The sequence below is a fragment of the Triplophysa dalaica genome, chromosome 3 (genome assembly GCF_015846415.1).
Source record: "Triplophysa dalaica isolate WHDGS20190420 chromosome 3, ASM1584641v1, whole genome shotgun sequence".
Taxonomy (NCBI): Eukaryota; Metazoa; Chordata; class Actinopteri; order Cypriniformes; family Nemacheilidae; genus Triplophysa; species Triplophysa dalaica.
In genome coordinates, this window is record NC_079544.1 from 6,188,588 (window position 1) to 6,204,166 (window position 15,579).

At 38.5% G+C, this 15,579-nt stretch overlaps 2 protein-coding genes and 2 non-coding genes across 15 annotated transcripts; all 4 read left to right on the top strand.

Annotated features, from left to right (window-relative positions):
• Window positions 1-214: 214 nt before the first annotated feature.
• Window positions 215-12,681, top strand: puf60a (poly-U binding splicing factor a). 12 transcript variants are annotated; one of them, XM_056742752.1, is made up of 14 exons: window positions 236-340; window positions 1,176-1,260; window positions 1,843-1,949; window positions 2,455-2,550; window positions 3,035-3,127; window positions 3,378-3,446; window positions 3,733-3,894; window positions 3,982-4,074; window positions 4,159-4,372; window positions 4,682-4,872; window positions 5,114-5,218; window positions 10,312-10,423; window positions 11,612-11,868; window positions 11,983-12,681. In XM_056742752.1, the coding sequence occupies exons 4-14, from the start codon at window positions 2,470-2,472 to the stop codon at window positions 12,280-12,282; spliced, it is 1,677 nt and encodes a 558-aa protein (XP_056598730.1). In that variant the 5' UTR covers window positions 236-340; window positions 1,176-1,260; window positions 1,843-1,949; window positions 2,455-2,469; the 3' UTR covers window positions 12,283-12,681. The 12 variants fall into 12 exon arrangements, with proteins under 12 accessions (XP_056598728.1, XP_056598726.1, XP_056598734.1 ...); XM_056742754.1 differs by having other exon boundaries at window positions 280-346; XM_056742753.1 differs by lacking the exon at window positions 1,843-1,949.
• On the top strand, window positions 2,662-2,800 carry LOC130418552 (small nucleolar RNA SNORA57). The gene has a single exon (XR_008906361.1). It is a non-coding gene; the product is annotated as a small nucleolar RNA SNORA57 (small nucleolar RNA).
• Window positions 3,525-3,661, top strand: LOC130418551 (small nucleolar RNA SNORA57). The gene has a single exon (XR_008906360.1). It is a non-coding gene; the product is annotated as a small nucleolar RNA SNORA57 (small nucleolar RNA).
• An 895-nt stretch (window positions 12,682-13,576) lies between the features above and the next one.
• On the top strand, window positions 13,577-15,343 carry LOC130417298 (cystatin-like protein). The gene is made up of 4 exons (XM_056742760.1): window positions 13,577-14,182; window positions 14,390-14,491; window positions 14,604-14,669; window positions 14,757-15,343. Exons 1-4 carry the CDS (start codon window positions 13,991-13,993, stop codon window positions 14,874-14,876), a joined length of 480 nt encoding a protein of 159 aa, XP_056598738.1. The 5' UTR covers window positions 13,577-13,990; the 3' UTR covers window positions 14,877-15,343.
• The last annotated feature ends 236 nt before the right edge of the window (window positions 15,344-15,579 follow it).

Genomic DNA, 15,579 nt, shown 5'->3' on the forward strand with positions numbered 1-15,579 from the left:
CGAAAAGTTAAACTCTACTATATAACTTAAATACCTTCGTATAGTTAATTGAAGATTTAGATGTCCACCTAAACGAGGCTCTGCGCAGACCGATCTAAGTCTGACAGCAAAGTACCGCGAGAGGCCGTGGATATTCGATACTCTCGCGGTACCCTGACGTCACACAGCAAACTGTCTGCGCCGCTCTTTTACCGCGCTCTCTTTCAACCAGGGATAAACACTGCACACGCTGCGCGACTCTAATCCAACTCTCACTCTATATCGCGAGATTTCATAGTCTTCCTCACCGTGTGGACGTTGGTGCGGGAAGGTGTGCTCTATGGCGGTGGCTGTTTCAGCGGTAAATGTAATACATTTAACGTAGTTTCTTGAACGTTTCGCACCATATACACACAGTTATATTTTGTAGCTAAATACGTTTACATTTCAGTAGAAAGGTAATGTTTTAAATGGCTTCATAGCGATGAGAAGAGGTTTGGCTAATTAGCCTAGCTCACCGTGAGCGGGATTTTTCTAACGGCCTTCTCAGTGTATGTTTTGAATTGCCAGTGATTGGTGATGTGTTTACAATGATAATGTTGTTGACCGATTAATACAATGCATTTTAAAGATATTTTCTTGGCCATATCAACCTAAACGCTTGCGTTTTCTCGGTCTCGTTAACGTTACTCGAGCTAACGCGTTAATCCATTCACATTGTCCTCCATGAGCCGAGTCAACTTCACTGCAGCTTCATGACACGAGAGAACATAAGTGATTCAGTTTAATGTGTTTTTGGGATGTGCATGCAAGTCAAATGAAATGCAATTACCATTTCGGTTTATTTTAGCCTTTACTGTTGTGTTTAACGTTACTCGGTCAAGAGGTATAGCTGGTGACGAAAACACATGGGGAGGGGTATACACAGAGATGAGCAAGGGCCTTTTCCATCAAGTGCTGCTGGATGTAACCTTAACCAGTGTGAATTTTAAAGTGCATTTATTTGCCCATTCATTTATCCAAATCAAAACGGGGCACTTTAGATACCAAACTTTATCAGGGCTGGGCACATTTATGGGAGATGGCTGATGGATCATCTTGCGACGTCTCAAAGCCAAGGCTATATGTAACGTTGGATAGAATTTGTTCACCCAGTTAACTTGGGAGTTTACTGAAACCTCTTTCTTTCCTTATAGACTGTGTTTGAACAGTAAAAGCTCCCCCTATATAATCTCTCGAGTAACCCCACAACAAGACACCCCAGCGGAGTGCAGGTGCTAGGTAAGGGGCCGTTCCACTGCTCACCCTGACACTGCACTACTCCTATTAAGAAAGGGGGCTGCAAACTAATGTTAAGGTGTCAGATGTCCTATAAATTGTATTACATGTGCTACCAGAAAACTATGCTTTAGGACTGACTTGAAGAAGCATTTAAGATGTGTCTAAATTATTCAGTTTAAGGGCACCTAGATTGTAAGTGGTTTGGCTTTTATTATTAAAGCACCTTAGACATTTATTGTCTTATCATCTGTCATGAAAGCTTGACATGCATACTAGATGAGTTTTGGCAATGTGCATTTTTTTGTGCTAATATCAATACAATAGTAATACATTTTCAGTCAGCCCATGCATTGATAATCATCATGTCAAAAAAATGTCGGTTGTCTTTACAATAAGTAGGCAATGTATAAGTTTATATGTATTAAACCAAAGCAAAGTCAGCTCAATTTCCCTGGATTTGGTTGTCAGTGATCTCAAATTGTTGTCTCCCTATCCAGTTCTCTTGTTCTAAGTAGGTTTGTGTTTTTTCTTTTCCTTTTTTTCCTTTTTGTCATTTCTCTCTATGTGTTGTCTGTGCTGTAGACATATCTCTTGACTGTACTATATTTCCAAAGCCAATGGCAGAACTTTTTGGGTTCAAACCTCCTTAAGGGGGGCAGTGCACCACTCTGGAGTTCATTTGAGAAAAGGTACAAGTTTTCTCTTGTGTAGTATTAAATAAGAGGGCTCACATACTTCAGCATATGCACTTTATGGATGTATGGTCCTCCAGTTACCAACACTATTATGTAATTGTTTCCACTGAGGGAAAAACTTTACCTCGGTTCCCCTCATAAATGTATACAGAAGGCTTTTCATTATGGGCTGCACAGGATTACAGCCTTTCTGTTCAGTGTGTAATGTTGACTGAAGGTGTTACAAATGTCCTGCTATGTTTAAGAGCAAGCTCATATAAATAATGTATAATTCAAACATTTAAAAAAATCGGCTCTTCCCAGCCATAACATAATTGTTTTGTTGTTGCAAAATTTCTTAATGTTGAATAAATGTACATTACATCATGACTCAAATATAGACTCAGTTTGCTCTTAAACTAAGAGATAAAAGCTTTAAGAAATGTGTGTTTTGAGCAGATGTGTAGTTTTACTTCAGCTCAGACGTGTCCGCTCTGACAGCTGCTTGTGTTTTGTGCAGGGAGGCGAGGCTCTGATGATGGAGAATGGACAGAGCACGGCCTCGAAGCTCGGCCTGCCGCCCCTTACCCCTGAACAGCAGGAGGCACTGCAGAAGGTGAGACTTTCCTCAAACCCCTTTATTAAACGGGGGGGAATAAAAAAAGGTATATAATGTGGTGCATTATTTGCATGTTTTATTTAGGCCTTGCTTGTTTTTATTTTTAATGTCCGCTAGCTTTATAAGCATGTGTTGGCTCAGTGCACATGTATATAAGCAGCGGACAAGAACAGTGCCAGTGCTATGCCTTCGGTACTAGCGGTGTGTAACCTGTCTGCTAGTACTATTCTCAATCGCTGGTACAAAGAGAAAAGTGGGAGAGCATTCTCACTCCATTGCATGCAATTGTTGTGATTTATCTGGTATAAGAGCTAATCAGATTTGTTAAAGGGTTTCTTCAGTTTTAAGAGTTGGGTGCTAAAAAACATTATTTCTGTTATATATTTCCAATTCTCCTGGTCTTGAAATCCTTTTTTTGCCCTGTTTTCATGTTATGTCACTAAAGGGGTCTTAGGTTAATGTTTTCTGTTCTGGGTTGCAGGCTAAGAAGTATGCCATGGAACAAAGCATCAAGAGCGTCCTGGTCAAACAGACACTTGCTCATCAGCAGCAACAGCAGCTCACTAACCTACAGGTGAAACTGCTTAAAAGTTATATACATATACAAATTACAGTATTGTTACACAGATGTCATTCAAACCCACTTTTGTAAGTGCTCTAATGTAACTTATTTCATCCCGTTTGTTTCGGAGTGTCACAGTTCTTTGTCTGTAGCAGCACATCTGTGATTTTATAGGGTTAAACATAGACAGTAATGTTCTGCTTTACTACTAAATTGCTTGAATGACAGTGATGGGCTTACCGTGATGATGTTTTCCTGACAGCTCCCTAATTCCCTTCAGATGGCCTCATTAACCATGGGTTTTGGAGATCCCCTCTCACCACTACAGTCTGTAAGTGCAACTCATTGTTCTCAATAACTTTCATTGCTGTACCATTTGTAAACATTATTTGTCAAAATTAGATGCTCCCCTCCATTTCTTGACATACATGTAGTTGTTCGGTACTCATGTGTGTAATGTAAGGAGGTAAATAGAAGCCAGTGTTATGTCTTCGGTGCCAGCATGTTCAATGTCTGCTGGTTCTATCCTCAATCATTGGGACAATTGTATTACTGGTTAAATTTGATTAAGTGTGTGTTGTAAGGCCCCATCTGACGCATTGAATTGTTCGTCACAGGTTGCAGCCCAGAGGCAACGAGCATTAGCCATAATGTGCAGGGTTTATGTTGGGTCTATCTATTACGAGCTAGGAGAAGACACAATTCGACAGGCCTTTGCTCCTTTTGGTCCCATCAAAAGCATTGACATGTCTTGGGACTCTGTTACATTAAAGCACAAGGTCAGAATCATTTTCTTGATAATTTTAAGATGATTGTTAGGTAGATTACGTTTTGTTTGGTTGTTAATGCATTTTATTTCTTTGCAGGGTTTCGCCTTTGTGGAGTATGAAATACCTGAAGCAGCACAGCTTGCGTTAGAACAGATGAACTCTGTCATGCTGGGCGGTAGAAACATTAAAGTGAGTGATGAAACCTATAATTCCTTGGCATTCAATATTCCTACAGATGGATTCAGGAATAAAAATCATGTTTGTTTTTTATAGGTGGGACGACCTTCAAACATCGGTCAGGCTCAACCAATCATAGACCAGTTAGCCGAAGAAGCGCGCGCCTTCAACCGGATTTACGTGGCGTCCGTACATCCAGACCTGTCAGACGATGACATAAAAAGCGTGTTCGAAGCCTTCGGAAGAATCAAGTCCTGTATGCTGGCGCGGGATCCCACCACGGGAAAGCACAAAGGCTTTGGTTTTATAGGTGAGCAGATGCCTGGTTCAGCACTTCGGTTGAATATAAATGTATCTGACTGAGAGCGGTCAGTCATGGCAGAATGCTGTTCTCTACATGTCTCACAGGGGATAGCAAAAGGGTGGGGGCAGGTTCCTCACATGCTTTCATAGTAAGTTTTTTATTTCTGTTGTCGTTGTTTTCTTAGGCTCTGTTACGGACATTTGTGCCATAAGTGCCCGCTGGTAATTACACAGTAACTGTCTCAGAGCTCTGGTAGATTTATGCTGAGTCTTCTTGGAAGCTGTTGAGTCTTAGTCTTTCCTGTTTCCCCTGTAGAATATGACAAGGCCCAGTCCTCGCTGGATGCCGTGTCCTCCATGAACCTCTTCGATCTTGGGGGCCAGTACCTGCGAGTGGGCAAAGCCGTCACGCCTCCAATGCCCCTTCTTACGCCAACCACGCCAGGCGGCCTTCCTCCTGCCGCAGCTGTAGCGGCAGCGGCCGCCACGGCCAAAATCACCGCTCAGGTGAGCACATTCACACTTTTACCAATTATTGTTAGTCAGGGAGTGTGTGCGTGTGAGCGGCTGCCTTACTTCCTTTGGCATTAAATTCCTTCTATTGCAAATTAAGGCAGAGTGATTTAATTTGCTAAGCAAGGCTAGTGCAGACACTTGGTGCTGTATGTAAGGGCTTGATTTGACTCAGCTTAGGCTTTGACTGGCATGAAGACTCTAGTTATGATACAACATTATTTCTTTGAGACAGAGTTTTTACATGCAGAAAGATAACATAGCGTGTAAACTCCAAAAACAGATGGCATGGAATCTGTCCCAGCCGGAGAATCGGACAGAAGAATTCCTCAACTGTCTGGTAAATAATTCAGGAAATTCTGTTTAAAGCACGCTGGTGCCTTTTTGTTTTGTGTAGAATATGAGTGTGGGGAGAGTCTTGTCTTCGGGACCTCCCAGTAACAGTGATGCTCTTGTGTGTTAGGTAGAGAATGTGTATTGGACAGGATCATTACACCTGAATGATGATTGCATTCTTGGAGGCCGTTTACACGAGACCGTTTTCAACTAAAAATGGAAAACTTTTTATGCGTTTTGGCTGTTCATTTACACGACAACGGCGTTTTTGGGGACTGAAAGCGCAAACTTTTGAAAACGGGTCTCAAATTGTGTAAAATAACATAATTATCGTTTCCTTGTAAGCTGAAGTCTGTGTTTTCCAGTCATACACGTGCATATTACGCGTTCAGTCTGTAGGCATGTGCGAATATTCCCCAAACAATAATGGAAGCCTCCATGCAGCTTAGTTGTGCTGCGTGACATTATCATTTCTCCAGCAAAAAGTAGATTTACTGCACCACTACGACCAGGGGATACATGGTATTTATATACACAAACGCCCATACACGCCGACAAAGTGTGTTAAAAGAACTTGTAGCTTAAAAGAAAAAAAAAAAAGAGTATGCGTACATGGGCAGATACGTAGGGTTTCTTTATAGCGCAACAGCGCCATCCACTAGCCTGGCATGCAAAATACAGCATTTTTACTCATTTTCCCACATCCATGTAAATGCGTATGGTTTTGATAACGCTGTCGTGTGTACGTGAAACTTTTCAAAAACGCAAGAGAAAAACTTTTCTGTTTTTCATCGTGTAAACGTACTCTTAGTTTCAGGTGGCTTTAAAGTGGAAATGAATTATCCAGTCAAGTTAACATTATTTGCCAAAAAGTTTTCCACTCTAATAAAAAATTATATAATAAATCAGGTTAATGTTACCAAAAGAAAAATGGTGCCTTATGTTTTGTAGCAATTAGGGCTGTTATGATTATGAAATTTGGCTGACACTTAAAACTAAATAATTGTGGTTATGGCGATTATTTGTCTGTGTTAAGCCTTTGACAAAATAACTATTAATGACAATTAATTAATTAAATATAATTTAGAAATGTGAACATTTTATAAACAACTAGTATTATTTACTGTACAATGAGCTTAACAGAGAAGACTTGAGCACTTACACTAGATATAGGGGTTTTGCTGTGTAGATGCAGCAAGTCTGGAAACAAATCAACAAAAAAAACAAAGCTAATACATTCAAATGATGTGGAAATGTCATTTGAATGTAACCGTGAGTGCAGATTAAAGACTGTGGGTGTAAAATTTAGCAGATACTGCAGATCACTCTTGTTTTCTAAGGATTCACAATACTTCCGGTTATATTAAATAATTGTGATCATGTCAACTAATTACTAACAATTTTTATAGTTGTCACTGACCTAATAGCATATGTGCTGCCACCTTGCAGTACCACTGCCTTTGATGTCACTAGGTTGGTTTCCTTGAGTGAGTTAATCAGACACAATGGTAGAGACACTTTAAAATACAGGATAGTGGGGGACATATAAGAAAGATAAACACTGAGACCCTGAAACATGGAAACTGTAAAGCCACAGGGCTTTTAAATGATAACATCAATTTACATTTAGGCATTTGGCTTTTATCCAAAGAGACTTGCATTGCTTTATCCTATACATTTTACATATGTATTTGCAATCCCCTGGGATCACACAACAATTCGAACCCACAACCTTGCTCTTACCAATGAGCTACAGGAAAGCTAATTATTAATAATTAATATTGTTTATTATATAATTTTTGATTAGAGTGGAAACCTGTTTAGTAAATAAAGTTAACATGACAAGATGTTTCATTTTCACTTTAAGTAGCACCTCTTTCAATAATTTTTCTACATTATGCTTCTATTGTATTGGACTAAATAATGTTGTACTTAAGTGGACATTTCTTGTTCTTTATTATAAGGTGTGATGTAATTCTAGATATACTTTTTCTTTTTTATTGTGGATTATCTATACTTTATTTTAATTTCAACAAATCTATGCTAGTGCGTAGTATGCATAAATTGTAGATTGCAATCTTTAAACATGTTGCAGTAATTCTATATGGTTAGTCATGTAATTGTCATATGTTGTCTCATGCTTGTCATTCGTAGATAATTAACAGTAAAATGATAAATGCATAACTTATGCAGCATTGTCTTTATAATGTAGTTAAATCAATTTAAAGACATTTTTTGTCATGGTCAATTTAGCCTGTTTGTTACATGTTCTTGAGCTGTATTTTCTGGTCTTGGGCCTAGTTGCATGAAACTTTAGACATCTACTTTATCACATTTCATACTGTTAAACGTGGCTCATGTCACTAGCTTACACAGCAGACAGATTGCTACTTTCAGTCGTGAAATGGAAAAAGTGAATAATAACTGCTTTCTGTGGGGGTTCAAATGGCAAAATAGTGGGAATTGCCCCCTTCTTAAATCGATATCAAAACGTGGTGCGAAGCCAGCTTGATATTGTCCCAGGTTCGAAAAACTGTTCCTTTCACTTTTTTCACGTGACTCTCGCTACTTTGTGCTTCAAATTGCATTGCAAACAAATATAAACAAGGCTAAAGGAAGATATAAACTTGCACGATACAGATTAGACCTGCCTGACTTTATAACTATATAAAGAAGATACCTGTCTGCACAGCTCGTGTTGTTTAAAGATGATGTTTATGAGCTTATAACTGAGAAGCTTGCACTATACAGATGACACGCGCTTAACTTGATAACTGCCCAGCTCGCGCCTAGACACGCCTCACTTCATAATGTCACAGCTTGTTTAAAGAAGACAACAAAGAAATCGTCCATTCCAAGGTTTCAGTGTAGACCTCGTCAGATTGCCAATTTGGTAGACATCGCCAAACCCTGTTCACAATACCTTCAGAACTTCAGATGATTCGGCTGTGCACGTCCGGCTGGCCTAGAACATAGGCTGGTATATGAATGCGACGTTGGGGGCATACATCCCGACTGTAAGGTTTTGTTGGGATTGGCCTCTTTTTCAGTGGTCTTTTGAATACATGAGATATAAGGAGGAAACGATAATGCAAAACAGTGTTCCATTATATGGGACCTTTATAGGTTCCATAAGGAACCATTTAGACAAGGTTCTTGCAATGTGAAGCAACTTTATTTTAAGAGTGTATACTTAGTTAAGTCTGTATTTTCTGAAAAATAGACATATTTTTAGAGCATCTTTAATCAACACTTTTGGGGCAGTGTTGATTTAAGGGCCCTCTGAGGTCATGATGCAGTTTTGCTCGGTGTAAAGGATTGAATCTTCAATGTTTACAAATTAGATTAATGCAGGGCTGTTTTTTTGCAGTGTAATTTTTTTTGCACGTAGCACAGATGCTAAAAGGGTAAAAAGTTTTGTAGCACAGGCCAAACGGTTGTAGCACAAGTATAAAACATCAGTTATGTTAGAAAATTATACACACAAAAATGTGTAGTTTATCACATGAATAGGCAGCTAACGGACGAAGTACATTTATGTTACAGTTGGGTAAATTAGGGCCATATAATTTAGTTTTTCCCAAGTTCCTGTTTTCAGTTTAAAAAAATCTGAAATTTTCATTCTTTTACTAGACAAGAATTTAATATTTGTCCAAATACTGAAATATAATATTATATTATTTACTATGGTAAAGTGCAGTAAAATTCCTCATTTTGTAGACGCATTTAAAATGTTAGTCGAGTAAATATAAGTATACTAGTGTAAATATTTTATCAATTTACTGCTAGAATACTACAATTTACTTTAGTAAATATTATAATACAACACCGTGTTTTTAATCTGGATTAAGTTATCCAGACTTCTTTGACTGGTCGTCGCAAAGAGTGTGTGATATCGTTTTTCAAACAGTGAAATGCTTATGAAATAAACTCTCTGTGCAGCTCTCAAGAAGGAGTTCATGTGCTCCTCATACAGCTACGCAGACAAATGCACGAGCCTCACACATGTGAAGTAATACGTTAAACTGTGCAGCTCATTCACATTCACGCAAAACAAACAGCTGACATATTAAAAGAGCCAGATAGCACCTCCGATATTCCCTCCCCTTTTCCACATCGCGGAAATCACAGGGCTCTAAATACGGACTCTGTGTGGCAGGAAAACAAGTTTCAAATGCAACAAGCAAAATAGCAGTGCACCATTGATTTACACCACACACACAAACTAGCACCGTGGCAAACACGCGAAACTGCATTGCATACATGCTACACTGGCAAATTTATTCTTAGCACACACCGATTCTTTCGTAGCATGTGCAACATGTCTCTGTACAGCCCTGCATTTATGTATGAATCGAGATAGTTTTTTTTTTTATTAATCGTGCAGCCCTAACATAGATGAACATATTTTTGTATGTAGAATTTTTTTTCATAAAAAATAAACTTTGATGACAAATTTGTCATTTTTATATGAATTGTCTCATATAAAAATTCTCAATTTATTCCCGGTCGTGCAATCCTAGGTGTATAGGACTTCCTTTCTTCGGTTGAACAAGCAAATAATTTTATATTGAAATGTAGTTATCTTCCTATTTGGGGGCCAACATGGCAAAGCTCCAAAAAGCACATGCACCCTTATTATTGTAATTCAAACGACTCCAGTGGGTTAACGTGGATCAGTGGGGTTAATTCAATTATGCCCACACTTCGATATCCTCAAATCTCATTGGTCCCCCCAATCTTGTTTCTAATTGTTGTCTCGTCACATGATGCACATTAATCTATGGTAGTGGAGTTATCGATGTGTGCCATATTTGAATTTGATGTTTTTTTAAATGCCGTTTCCTAATCCTTTGCTAAATATACATTCTTGTTCATACATTTTAGTGCACATGAAAAAGTTGATTTTCAAGACTCCATAAACTCAAACCACTCAGTTTTATGCAGCTGGCCCAAGGCTTGTCTGTGTGTGAAGGTTTTTGTTTGTCTTATGTTGTCTGTCCTGTCTCGTGTCTGTCCACTTGTGTTAGTGTTGTTTGTGCTTTTAACGGGCGCTGTCCAGGCGGTGTTCCTATATATCCCAATCTGTTCTTCCAGGAAGCAGTGGCGGGAGCATCGATCCTGGGAGCAATGTCCGCTGGGACGGGCTTGAGCCTGCCCCAGATCCCTCAGGCCGTCATGGCAGCTCAGGCCCCAGGGGTCATTACAGGTAGGTGGACACAGATGTGCTTTTTGGTGATTCATGCTAGCATTCTTGTTTATTTCTTGTTAGAAATTATTATTTCTTGGCCCCCTACAAACAGTTTTTATGCTGAATGTACATGCTAAATGTATGTAGTGTTTGTTCTGCATGTGGTTGACATGGTGGTGTGTTGTATATGGGTGGTTACTTTTCTGTTGGTTGTATTATACATGAATACAGATTTGCCATTCAAAGATGCCTTATGCACTAGCTACATGCAGAACTTGCTTATTTTCACGAATGACCATTCCTACAATACACGCAACACACAGCCATCGTGTTTATTTTCATACCCAGAGCACATTGCCCGGGAGTACAGTTTAAGTTCTTGTGCTCAGACCAGGTTTGGCTTTTCTCATTCTGCTTATCTCCAGTTTCAATGTCTCGGGGTTAGCTGTTATATGTACAGTTTCTCTTCCTCAGGTTTCTGTTGTCTCCTACACAGTTCTCAGTTTAACATGGCCTGTCGTGGGATTCTGTCCACTAATAGATTTCTCTTTTATTTTCTCTTCTCTCCTTGTCTCTCTCTCTTTTCTCTCTCTTCTCTTCCCCTCCCTGTCTTGATTCTCCACATTCGCCCTGACCGTGGCCTCATAACCCTTCCCCTTTGCTGCACACTGATCAACCAAGTTTGAAGAGGATTGTTTCTAGCCCCTCCCCTCATAAACATATCTCTCATACCTAATGACCAGTGAGTCTCAGATCCTGTGTTTTTGTGGAATTCATCTTAATGTGCGCAAGGGGGCTGAGGAAATCGAGATAAGGGAGGATGGGGTATCCCATTATATTAACATTTTTCTGCTATGTAGTTTCAGTTAATCTTCAGCATTGTGATCACAGAGGCAAGTAACAAACACTTACAGAGAAGGTTGGACAAATGTTTAATCAGTCTGGCTTTTTTCGTGTAACTTTCCATTGTTTTCCCTTTCCTGTTCCTTTCCCTTTTTACTTTAGGAATCATTTACGTAACTTAAATCAAAGACAGTTTTTTTTACTGTTGAGATGAATGTTGTTTTGGGAAACATTAAATGGTTCTGTAAAGGCCCAAAAGTCCGTCTCTCATTCATAGAAGGGTTTTTTGCTTGTTGAGGGTTTATCAGGGCTCCGTGCATACAAGACCACAGATGATATAATGACCGCTCTGTTTTTATGCAGGGGTGACGCCAGCCCGGCCCGCTCTGCCTGTCGTGCCTCAGGTGGGTCTAGTGAACCCGGTGCTATCCTCTCCGCCATCACTGTCAGCTGCGGTAGCTGCTGCTCAAGAGGCCAAAAAGGAGAAGGAGAAGAAGGAAGAGGAGGAATCTGCCCAAGACGGCACGGGACAGGAGATGCTTAGTGAACAGGAGCACATGAGCATCTCGGGGAGCAGTGCAAGGCATATGGTCATGCAGAAACTGCTGAGAAAACAAGAGGTTAGTTATGTAGCAAAAAAGTGTGAGTGTATAGAAATTTTATTTGGTTTTTAAAGTGCTTTAGTTGTGGCTGGAATCTTAAAATAATGCTGCTTTTCTTTGTTCTTTTCATAGTCTACGGTTATGGTGCTCAGGAACATGGTTGGCCCTGAGGACATTGATGATGATCTGGAAGGAGAAGTCACGGAGGAATGCGGGAAGTTTGGCGTTGTTAATAGAGTGATTATCTACCAGGAGAAGCAGGGTGAGGAGGACGATGCTGAAGTCATAGTCAAGATCTTTGTGGAGTTTTCAGTGGTATCAGAGATGAACAAGGCCATTCAGGCCCTTAACAAACGCTGGTTCGGAGGTCGGAAGGTCATTGCCGAGGTGTACGATCAGGAGCGATTCGACAACAGTGACCTCTCTGCATAGACTGTCAACAGCGCATCCTGCCCTTCGTAACCTTTCTCTCCACGTCTCTTTATCTCACTTATACAGACACAGCTGCCAATCCCTGTGGCATTGGCTTCTCTTTATAACTTGTAATTATTTTTTATCGATGTTGATATTAATGTTATTAATGATCCCTTCCCGGGACAGAGGCAAGAATACGCTCATGAATATTTTTTTTATTGTTGCTGTTCCACAATGTGAATGACTGGATTCCCCTCCCTTTTTGGTTATTGGTTAAACCTCTCCAAAGCCCCTCCCTCCCATCAGATAAAGTTCAGTTGCTTTATCTTTTGCCCTTTTATCCCTCAAAAGTATTCACATTAGCCTGTTATGATGCTTTTGGTTTCAGATGCCAGAACAATAAATAAAAGTATGACATTTGTGTCCCGTGCACTCCTTTCTTTTTTAAGAAAGCCCAGATTCAAATGATTGTCTGTGGATTTATTTTATTGAAATGCATTGAAACGACTGTTAAGAGATCTCTGTAAAAAATACTTTATGGTTGAAAGCATATTAAGTAGCTGTATTTTTTTTTTACAAGGAAAGTCCAGGGAGTGAAAAGATATGCAACCAATAAAAAAAAGCAGGGGTAACCTTGGTGTGTCAATGTTTGAGTTCAAGTCAAACATTTTCTTTTATTTGTCTTTTATTTGTACCTTTGAGCTGCAAATATTTATCAGTCATGAAGCTAGTTCATGCTTGTTTTGGGGAATTATTTGCCTAGTAGTTCACTCACCTTCATGTTACTTCTACTTGTTACTTTTCTCTAGAGAATATAGCAGATATTTTGAAGAAAGTTTGTAACCAAACAAGTCTCACCCTTCTAGGGATAGTGTTTCAGCCGGTTTAAATTGTGGTCTAAATATAATTTTTCAGTTGTCTGATGGTGAAATTATAATATCTTGTTCTCAATTATGTGACGAATTTACACTGAAGGCTAAATGAATTATTTGGATATCTACAATTGTGACCCTATATCATAATATATTTTACACAAGACATATTTGTCTTTGAACGTTTAAATTTTGTTTTGCAAATATTGTGTTTCTGTGAAAATCAGTTCAATATTTTTTAAGGTAAACTCCGATTTATTGCTCATGTTAATATTTAATTGACAATTGAGTTGATGATTAATTCATTTGGGATGGGATCAACATAGACTGAATTCGAAATGGCATACTTCCATACTATATAGCAGAAGGCGAACAAATATTATGTCCAAATCGTCAGTATTCACAAACAGTAGGCGACAAATACTTGTGTGGTGGACTATTTCTCGCGAGATTTGGATGTGCGCGTACTAATGCGGCGCCCGAATACGCCTACTATGTAGTAGAAGAAAATAATACTTCAACGGAGCAGAATGCCTGAATCGTCAGTTTTTAGGTTCATCTAAAAAATTAGAATATTAAAAGGTACATTATTTTTTGGCACTCTTTTCAGAAAGTGAAACCCATATCTTTTATATATATTCATTATACATAGTGCATACTAAACTTATTCAGGCAAAACAGTACGTATCCATTATGCCCTTGTTAAGTAGGTAGTTACTTGAGTACATACTCATTGAGTATGCGATTTCGGATTAAGCCATAGTCCTCCGCATTAGAGTCATATCCACTGTCTTGCTAAACGAGACTAGGACCAACATATTTTAAACATCATCAGATCAGTTTGTCTGTGCAAGATGAGAGGTTTACTGTGGGTTCTTAGTGCAGTTTTACTGTTGGGGTCAACAGATGGAGGCAAGAATTATGGGGATCGCATGATATATGAAGAACAACATGAAAATATAAGAGGAATTCTTGACAAGGCAATAAAGAAAGCCAACGAGGACTATGGAAGGAAACACATTGATTTTTTTTCAATCTATTCTGAAGTGAGTATATCTTTCTACTTGAGTGAAACATTTGCCATGTAACTGAGTGTGTCAGTTTATTTGTGTGATTGCTATTTTTATTCTGTAAATACACCAGCCGTAACTGGTGCACAAGAGTATTTAAACAGCTCTTCCATGTATATTTAAGATATATATACAGGCATGACATGCAAAATAACATTGCTTACAACTTTACATACCTGACAGGATTATTCAAAGCAGATGGTTCATGTGTTATTAACATCCACCACATGTGACAAGACAATCATTGGCCATCGCAAGGATTGTGAAGTTTTAAAACTCAACAAAGTAAGGGCTGGCTCTCATTACAACATTGTGCTTGTCCAGATGCCTTTGGAAACCTTTGCAAAATCTACCTGAAGCTGACAGATTAACACAGCTTTCTTTATGTTTATCACAGCCTTCGGTTTCCTGTGTTGCATGTCGTGATGAAATAAATTGTGCACTGCTCAGAGAGACAGGAAAGGTATGGCATTAAAGACTTACCCTTCTACAGCTACATAACTTCATCAGCTATTTATTTACTAAAAGGTTGTAACTATTCTCATTGCAGATAAACAACAATATATATAAATGTAAAGCTGGAGCAAGTTCTTATCATACTGGAGCTGGGCATGTTCTGTTCCAAAAAGAAGATAATGAGCAAGAATATGGATGTCTTGGATGCGTCTGAGAAGTAAAGGGATATTTGTAATTTGTTAACAGAGGAAGAAGCATTTGCAAATAAAAGGTTCTACAATTTGGTGTAATTAAAACGTTAAAAGCAATAATAGAAAAGGCTTTCTTATATCTGAAATTAGTTAAATTATAACGCCTCAATAACAGAATGCAATATCTGCAGCATATCATTTATCACAGTATAATTTTTCCATAATAGCTCACACATACATCTGTGCATGATTTTTATCTCAGTTATATTTTACCAACAAGATTCTGACAAGATAAAGTCCAATCTGTAAACAAATTTATAGGCTTTGTATATCTTTATGTAATGCAATTTTAATCCATGATTAATATTTGTTAATGTCAATGTTTCTTAGTGAAGAATCGAATAAAATGTTCTTTGCATTAAGACCATAGCTTAGACTTGATAAATAAATAGTCTTGATAATTTGTGTTCAATAAACTTATAAACATGAAGGCTTTTCTCTTTTGCATTGTTTAAAGACTTTTTTTACAGTAACTTTATACATATAACATGTAACATGGCAATATTATTATTATTAATGTTATCATTTATCACATTTTGCATTTTGAACTTTCAACGTTTGCAAGAAAAAGCATGAAATACAAATTAGTGTTTGGTCAGCTTATGTAATGCTTGAGCTTATATTTAGAAATCAGGTTTAATCTTTGATCAAGCGATCATAGTCATA

Bases quoted from the DNA above. Each gene is read 5' to 3' on its own strand.
- puf60a (XM_056742748.1), top strand. From the start codon at position 320: ATGGCGGTGGCTGTTTCAGCGGTAAAT. The intron at 3,447-3,732 runs GTAAGTGCAACT...TGTTCGTCACAG, and splicing joins CCCTCTCACCACTACAGTCT to GTTGCAGCCCAGAGGCAACG. The intron at 5,219-10,311 runs GTAAATAATTCA...CTGTTCTTCCAG, and splicing joins AAGAATTCCTCAACTGTCTG to GAAGCAGTGGCGGGAGCATC.
- LOC130417298 (XM_056742760.1), top strand. From the start codon at position 13,991: ATGAGAGGTTTACTGTGGGTTCTTAGTGCAGTTTTACTGTTGGGGTCA. The intron at 14,183-14,389 runs GTGAGTATATCT...CATACCTGACAG, and splicing joins TTTTTTCAATCTATTCTGAA to GATTATTCAAAGCAGATGGT. The intron at 14,670-14,756 runs GTATGGCATTAA...TTCTCATTGCAG, and splicing joins TGCTCAGAGAGACAGGAAAG to ATAAACAACAATATATATAA.